The sequence below is a fragment of the Fukomys damarensis genome, unplaced genomic scaffold, assembly GCF_012274545.1.
Source record: "Fukomys damarensis isolate Sample0158 unplaced genomic scaffold, DMR_v1.0_HiC HiC_scaffold_5, whole genome shotgun sequence".
Classification (NCBI taxonomy): Eukaryota; Metazoa; Chordata; class Mammalia; order Rodentia; family Bathyergidae; genus Fukomys; species Fukomys damarensis.
In genome coordinates, this window is record NW_022900917.1 from 9,209,845 (window position 1) to 9,218,801 (window position 8,957).

The 8,957-nt window shown below is 40.3% G+C and overlaps 1 protein-coding gene across 1 annotated transcript in view; it reads left to right on the forward strand.

The window, feature by feature from the left end:
• Trps1 (transcriptional repressor GATA binding 1) overlaps window positions 1-8,957 on the forward strand; it is a 230,118-nt gene that overhangs the window by 62,344 nt on the left and 158,817 nt on the right. The window contains exon 5 of the mRNA XM_019206817.2: window positions 8,647-8,952. Within this exon, the coding sequence (XP_019062362.1) occupies window positions 8,647-8,952 (306 nt within the window). The remainder of the gene's footprint in view (window positions 1-8,646; window positions 8,953-8,957) is intronic.

The window sequence follows — 8,957 nt, forward strand, 5'->3', positions numbered from 1 at the left end:
GCCAAGGATGTAGCTCAGCGGTGTAGTGTCTGGCCTGGTATGCTTGAGGCCTAGGGTTAAATTCCTTTTACCAAAAGAAAAAAATAGACACGATTAGTAATCAGTTGTCATCAGTGTGCATGTCTAGTGAACGTATGAATAAATGAGTAATTTTCTTTATTTTAATGAACTATGGAAAATTCATAATATAATTATGATCCCCTTTCAAATATTGAAATGTTCGCTGTTGGCTGGCAGGTGTGTACTTGGGCGCACGTTTTGGCAGCGTGTATGCCTGATGACAAGCATCTGTCCACTGGGGGCTTTACAAATGGATTTAATATAAAGTACATAGATGAGAGCTAAAGTAGTTAAGATCCGATACAGTACACGGTCAAATTAATGTAGCTGCAAGAACGTGGACTGTGTGCTCTGCTAGTCCTGAAATACAGGTTTTTATGATTACCAATTTATTTTCAGCACATTTGAAAGTGACATTTACATAGTACATTAGGATGGAGTTTCTAAAAGTACGAGGGCTATCGTAGTTACATCTAGATTTGTCTTTGGCTTATGTCATTTTTTAAAAAAAAGAACACCGAATAAGTTAGTTCCCTGTAATACCTAAAAATGGCCATAGTATTTTGAATTGAAAATTCCCTTTGTGAGGCAGAAAGTTAATCCATAAGAACATAACTCATAGTGGCATCACCTTTATTTGTGCACATTATTTATAAGAAATTTCAGAAAGACCTTGCAAACTTGTTGAAGAACAATTATACAGTTGGGTGAGATAAGATATATTTTAGCTCAGAGTTTTATTTCAAATTAGTTTATATAAATTATTTTCCATCCCTTACTTGTTTTCTCTTTTATGGGAAGACTTATCTTTTTATATTGAATATTTTGTAGTAGATGTGTTCCTTTTTTTTTTTGGTACCGGGAGTTGAACTTGGGTTCTTGCGCTTGCAAGGCAGGCCACTGAACCTCTGACCGGTGAGCAAAATCCCCTGGATGGCCCTGGATGTCTTCCTTTTGAAAGTGAGTCATAACTTGAAAATTTTCAGGTAGGGCATTAGCTGTATTTTCTTCGAATCTTAAGAATACAAAGTTGTTTTATTTTAAATACAGTTTTATGCACTTGAAGATAAAGCTTACTGTGTCCTGCCCAAAAGCCAGTGACTCCAAGTGAGGACAGCTTAAATCAGTTAAAAAATGCAGTCTGAGTGGGTTGGACACAACCTTATTCAGAATTTCAGGTTTTCTTCTTAGGGTAGATTATATTTTGTAGACTGCTTCTCCCTCTCCAGTTAACTAAGGCTAAATATTCAATTTCTCCCTTCTAAAAGACGGACCTGATTACCCACAGCAACTGTATTTTTGACTTTGTTTTTCAGATACTCACGTCTCCTGTCTTTCATTCCTCTGTCTCTGGTGGTGTTGCTGTGACAGGCCTCACATTACAGACGCTTATGCTAACCGAAGATATATTACAAGCGTAACTAGCTTTACTAGACGTGGGGTTGATTTACCTAGGTTTAAATTTAAATACTTACTTAGCTTTATTTTCCTCCACTTCTGTGATAATTTATCCATAAATTATTTGCCTCTGTAATTACCAAACAGTACTTTCAAAGTCTAATTGATAGGTCTTTATGATTTCTTCATTTACTTGATGCTCCATTGACTCACTGAAGAATTAAAAACTAGCTCAGGTTATTCAAAATGAGATACAGTTATTTAGTAAAGGGGAGCTTTTCAAGGGATGGCATAAAACTAAGGAAGTTTAACATTTAAAGGGGGAAAACAATGTGTCACTCTGACCTGTACTTCCCGACTGACCTGCCAGATTTACTATGAAAATGGAAATACTGTCATCAAGAGACAACCAAAGAGTAGCATATTTTTAGCCAATTTTTCCCCCTGGAACAATTTATAACCCTTTATGAATTGTGAAACTAATTTATAAGACTTTACTAATGAATGAAGTGCTGATGTTAGAAAAAAATACATTTGAATTTGGAATGTTTACCACTCATGAAAACTCTATAAAGTAGGATAAGGTATAAAGCATTCTTATCTCACCAAAAATCTTAAGTTTTGAGAAGTAAGTTCAATTTGTATTTTTTTCACTTTCCTAGAAAAGCTAATTAATTCTTCTGTCAAAGGTTTTTTTATTATTCTTTTGATTTTCTGTTAGTGAATGGATCACTGAGATTTTATGTATCAAATATTGCATAGGGCACACTTACACTAATTCTTCTTCTTTTTTTTTTTGGTACTGGGGATCAAACCTCGGGTCCTTGTGCTTGAGAGGCAGGCGCTGGAACCACTGAGCTAAATCCCCAGCCCCTTACACTAATGATTCTAATTTAGTTAGGCATCCAACATTATCTGGCAACCTCAACGTAAGGTGACCTACAGAATGACATCTTTTTTCTTCAGGTAGCACAAGGAGAATGTTTGCTCTTCAGTGAGCAGAAGAATAGAGAATTTAAATTAAGACAAAACATACATGCCTTTTAAATTAGTTGGTCTTAATGTAGTGGAAAGTTCAAGGAGTTTGTAAATAATAAAGAATTTATTTTGAGTAGCACTCAAAAGGCACAATTTGTAAAGTTTATTTGTAGGTAGCTTTTAATATTTCTCTGCCGCATTCTGTTCTACACATTAAATGGCACCTTGGACATCCCCAGAGATGCTGTGTGTTCCTTTGTTTACTGAGCACATACTTCCTATGTGCCGTGGAGGAAGGAATACAGAGATGTACGAGCTTTGATTTTAATCCTAGGACCATTGCAATATAGCTATAAAGTAATCTACAGCCATGATTTTAATAAAAGATACTGTGTAAAAAATTCTAAAGGAGGACAAAAGTTTCAGAGTAAGGAGAGGACACTGGAGTTACTGTCTGATTAAATCACTTGAGAATTCTCTGTGGGCGACGGTGTGGTTAGGGTGGGTCCTGAGAAATGGAAGAAAATTCACTGAATGTCTTTGAAGTTTTCATATTAATGCTGGTAAAGTAAAATGCATTTAGTAGATTAGAGGATAGACCAAACTAATGTCGCGTCCCAGCGACTGACGTCTTATTCTTGAGCATTGTTTTTATGCCAGGGCTTGGGCTCATCGTATTCTCGGAGGTATGACATTACATTACAGATCTCATTCATGATTACGGAGAAAGTGATAAATGTCAGAAAAAATGCCTCCTCTTGTAGGACCTGATTCCTGAACATTGCATTAACTGTCAGATAGGCGTGAAGCAGTAATCATGGGAAAGATAAAAGATAGGAAACCTTGCCCTCGATATTATTTTATGGAAGTTGACTTCTCAGTGCTTCCACTCTTTTCTCTGAGGTGAGGTTGGGGAGACACAGTTTGTGTGATTGTCCTGGGTAATGAATGTAAATGACCTGGCACTAAGTGACACGGAGAAACAGTTGTCAAACAGTGATTCGGTGTGGGGTTACTCTAGACAATTTCATGTTCATGTTCGTTATTTAGAAATCTGTTGATACTGAGTCTCAGAAATGGGTGAAATTGTACGTGCTTTGCTAAGTGGCCAAATGATAGTGCTCATTCTAAGAAATTCATTTGAAGGTGTTCTACAAAGGGCCGAGGATTCATTGCACATGAATTCATGCCTATCTTGAAGTCATTTCTGACCATGGCTGTGTGGTTCTTGCTCCCCAAGATGTAGTCTGGGAACCAAGAGCATCCATTGCATCTGTGAGTGAGTGAAAAACACAATCAGACACCACTCCAGCCTCCAGAGCTAGAATCTGGATTTTTAAAAAGATCCTCAGGTGATTTTTAAGCTCGTTTGATTTGAGAAGCACTGCTCTCCATGTTAGTATAGGGTAGTGAAAAGTTTATATTTCTCCTGACTTCTTAAAGCACTGTCTTCTTAATATGCTTTCTATCATTTATTTAGGACTGATCCAAGGAGAAAAGAATTCTCATCTTGAAAGTGCTTGTCATAAATTGCCTTTCCTGTTTCCCTTAGCTGAGTTCAATGGCCTGAAAGATTGAGTAGTTGAGCGCTTTAATGCTTCTCCATCAAGCTTTACTCTTTCCTGAGTGGCTATCACACGCGGTGTCTTCAGATTGAAAAGAGCTAGGACAGGAAGGACATTGTCCTTATTTCATTAAAGACTGAGGGGTGGGAAAGGTGTTGTGAGTTCGCTCACTGGACTTTGTGGAATCATAGTGTCTAGAGATATGGTTTTTAGATAGATAACTGGTCCTGCATTGGTGTCCGCTGCCAACTTCATTGAAAATTCAGTTCTTCGGTTATGTCCGAGACATGCTGGTTCAGGAGGCTGCAGAGGCCCTGGAATCTGCACTGTAACCCCTGTTTTGCAAATCACTCTTTTCCAATGTTCACAGCCTCTAGGCTGCACATAAATGATTATTTTCTTACAATGGGAAAATTTAGGAAAAATTTAGGAAGCAGACATAGAAAAACCTACCATTGATCTGCGAGTTAGAAGTCCTCCCTCTTGACTGATGTAAACCATCCGGGAAAGGTGCTGTTCCTGCCCTTTACTGTCTGTAAAACTGAGCTTTGCTCTTCAGTTCCTTGTGCGTTCACAAAATTGTGACTGCTTTGAGCTCCCAAAAGACAAGATATGTGAGCTGAACTTGTTTGTACACCTTTAATATCTTTCCTACTACACTGTGCTTTTCATTTCAATAGAAAATCTGGCCTTATCTGTGATTCCTGCCTCCTTTCTGGCTTCCACCTGCCTGCTCTCCTCTGTTCTTCGGTTCTATGGCACCTTCTCCTGCATGCTTTTGTCTGGGTCAGATCAAAAGCTTCTCTGTGGGGTGGATCGGAGGGTCTCTCGCTGGGACCTGTCAGGAGCTGGGGAGTCCTTAGGGGGCAGGAACTTCAAACTAGGAAATCCGGAAGTGCAGGACTCCGAGTCTGGAGGTGGGGTGGGGGTGACACTATATGGTATGCTCCGTCATGTTTCCGTGGGGCCCAGAACTTTCTATAGTTGGGAGGAGCTGTAGGTTGAAGCACAGTATGTTCCAGAGTGCAGAATAAGCAGGTACCAAATCTATGTAATATAATTACTTAGTTGCATTACTAGATGCATCATATTCTGACTTATATTAATGAATATGCCTACAGCACATTCCTTTCCTCCCAAGGCTTTAATAAAGTGCAGATAATGCCCTTCCAATACACTGTATTTGGGTTTTAGAATCTGTAAGATTTGTACTTTGACTGTTATTAGTGGGAAGAGAGTGAAAATTGAGTCTCCAGCCACACCAGTGAATGAACGCGATCTCCTCTGATCTCGGAAGCTAAGCAGGGTCGGGCCTGGTTAGTACTTGGAAGGGAGAGTAAAGATTGACTTTTAAGTAGTAAAGTGCCAAATGCTCAGTCTTCAAGGCCATTGGATACAACTAGATAAAACAAAAGGGTTTAAAATGTTTTCATATAGCAATGTCTTCAAGGGAAAATACCATGTAGTAAAACGGTAAATGAGCTTGGTGTTTGGAATGATGCTCGCAGGTGTGGTGGTGCACACTGGAACCGCCAGCCCTTGGGAGCTTGAGGCAGGAGAATCACCTCAGTCCCTTCCTGGGCTACACAGTGAGTTCAAGATGGGCCTGAACTACATAGACTTTGTCTCAAAAAATATCCCAAGAACAAAAACCAAAAAAAGATATTCTTCATGGGTGAGGTACAAGAAAATGGAAAAAAGAAATGATGCCATAATGCCAGGCTGAAAATTGACCTGGAGAAACAGTGCAGAATACAGATTCACATGGAGAGGGGGCTTTACTTTGGGGGTCAAACTGGTTAACTCTTAATTACTTACTACTAACCTCACTACTAATGTTATTTACTTAGTATTCACAAGAGCCATATCAAGGCTTGCTATTATTAATTGAGACAGGTTAAGTACATTACTCAAAATCTCATATCCTTAAACACAGAGTCAAGATGGAAAGTCTGGTATTTTGTTTGAATCTACACTCTTCAGGGTGCTAAATTGTTTCTCCAACAAAAACTAAGTGTCTGCCGCTCTTTTGCCCTTAGCTCTTATTTTTATTGGCTGGAGATGGAGTCCAGGGCCTTGCACACACTTGGAAAGTGCTGTACCAGGGGGTCACACCCCTGGTCTTGCCCTCTTAAAAATAATTTTTGCCATGTAGTGCTCTAGAAGTTTACAGTTCTTGTCTCCGTATGGTGATACGGTCTCCTTCTTGTTGTCCTCGTACCTTCAGCCTTTGTTTCAAAAACTGGTATCACTGTGGTCCTCTGGCATTTTTGCAGTAGAGCCTCCGGTTTGGGTAGAAGTGACAAGGACAGTGCTGTATAGAACGAAGCAGAGACGTCACCCTAAAGGTGGGGAGTGAGTGCCTCAGCACTTGCTGACTCACTTCTGCCGTTGGCTTGTTTATTTTTTAATTCTCATGACTCCATAGCAAGTATAGATTATTACGAATAAGGTATTTTGGCTTTACCCACTTTGATAAGTGTATTTTTGTGTTTGTGCATTCTGGCCTCAGAAACACAAGTTTGTTTGTTTGTACAATTTTGGATTTATGAGCTTATTTCTCATTGAATTATCTTAAACTATGATGTTAGTGAGATGATTCTTTGGATGAAGTGTCCCAGCTTCCTGGATTTCATGTTGTGTCTGTTATCTTTTGTGACCTCAATCATGTCTTTGGTTTTCTAGACTTGACGTGGGTGGCAAGAGTCTTACTGTTGGTCAGAAATTGTCTTTGTTTGAAGAATTAATTTTAACATGGCATTTCTGCGGCCATTTCAATACATTGTCACTTATCTTTACCTTATTCCTCAACCAGTGAAAATACAGAAGAAAAGATTGCAAACGATTGTTTGTAAAAAAAAAAAATGGAGTTAAATATCCGAATTTGCTCAGAAAAATGTGAGCTCTGAATAATGTGCTACCTCAGCAACAACTTGGTGATTTTTATTATAACTTTGAGTTTTACTTCTATAAAATAGAAACATTTCTGGAATTTCCATCATCAGACATGAGTTGTACGGGAACAGAGTTATTAAGACAGAAACCGTCACATTCCTAAAGTGATTAAAACATGTATTTAAATACCCTAATACCCTTACGGCTTCCCTTAATTGTCAAAGGTACTCACTCTTCTCACCACGGCCAAGAGCACACGCTCTAGTGACCTTCTGGCTTGTAGTTTCGCATTCTTCCTCTTTATTTATTACTCTCCGGACAAAGTGACCGCTTTTCAGAATACAAGACTTGCTAGAATGTGTTCTCCAGCCCTTCCTCTTCCTCCAGCAAGAGCAGCTCCCGTTCATCCTTTGCATTTAAATTCTTGCCTCAGAAAGTTCTGAATGCTCTAAGCAGCCCAACTATTCCCCACTGTAGTTCCGCCATTTCGTTCTTAGTATAGATTGTTCTTTGTACTTAACCTATTTATAGATAGCCTTTTGTGAAGCACTGCTGAAGAGACTGTAAGCACCAGGTGGGCAGAAAATGTATCTCTTATTCACCAGTACTGTATGTACCCTGTTCCTGACAAAGTAATATTTTAATGATTATACAACATTAATTGTACGATTACATAGCCTACTGTAGCTTTAAGTAATAGCTCATAAAACTCATTTTGTTACTTTGCTGGTCACTCTGGAATATTATACAAAGGCAGTAGAAAATATTTTAGATAGCATTTACTTAGAGAGCCAATGCTGACTTTTTTTGTGAAAAGAAAGAAGACCTTATTCCAAATCATTTTCTGACATGCTTTTTGGAATGCAGTATCTCTATTCTTCGTAAGTCAAATATTGATCCTAACGTAGCAGCTACTGTACTCTCTTTACTGCAGAGATGCTATGACATTTGACGACAAGTTCCTTCCTTGTTTTGTGTTGTTGAAAAAGAAAGCACAACCTGCCCGTCCTTTTAGTGAGCACGTCTGTGCAGGGAATTAGCATGCCATTTGACAGCCAGCACATGTTCAACATGAGTGTCCTTATGGACATGTAGAGTCTAATGCAGAAAAGCCCTAGGTTTTTAATGCATCTTACTTTCTAGATTATGTAGATCACATAGCCATATTTCATCCACTAAATGGATTTAAATTCATGCTAGCACACTGTGATCACTTAGAGCACGTTTTAATATATGGAAAAGCTATACAAAGCACGTCAGCACTAAAAGTGTGTGTTTACGTGAAAAAAACTCACTTTAGTTTAAATAAACTGAAAATGAAAAGCCCATCGAGGAAAACACATATAGATACAGGTGAATGTCAACCTAACTGGCACAGCATTGATGATTATCCACCGAGATAAAGTAAACAGAGCGGGGGTGATTGGAGAGTAAAGCCGACCAGCCAGTTTTAATGCTCATCTCGTGCGCAACGTGTGCACACTGTGTGTGTGTGTGTGTGTGTGTGTGTGTGCGCGCGCGCGCGCGTGCACTCACATATGTGCACCCACTGCTGCTGCTGTAACAAATACGACGCTCATGTTCTTTATATAGAGTAGAAAATGCTTAGATTCCAGCGCCTGAGCGTGCAGAAGGCATTCTGCCTGTGCCGTGCCTGAGACAGAATCCAGGTGCCTAAGGCTGTAGAGAAGGAGGAGAGGCCCCTTGCGGATGGGATGCTGAGCCCCCCGACTGTTCTCTTCCCCTGCAGGAGAGCGCACAGCTGCTACAAGTGTCGCCAGTGCAGCTTCACGGCTGGCGACACGCAGGCACTACTGGAACACTTCAACACTGCCCACTGCCAGGAGCAGGACAGCACTACAGCCAACGGCGAGGAGGACGGGCCCGCCTGCGCCATCAAGGAGGAGCCCAAGCTGGACCTGAAGGTCTACAGTCTGCTGAGCCCAGACTCCAAGCCAGGCGAGGCCGCGTGCGAGGGCACGGTGAAGCGGGAGAAGCCGGAGGACAAGGACGCGCTCAGGGAGAAGGCCTGGGCCGAGGGCTCGGGCGAAGAGCTGCGCG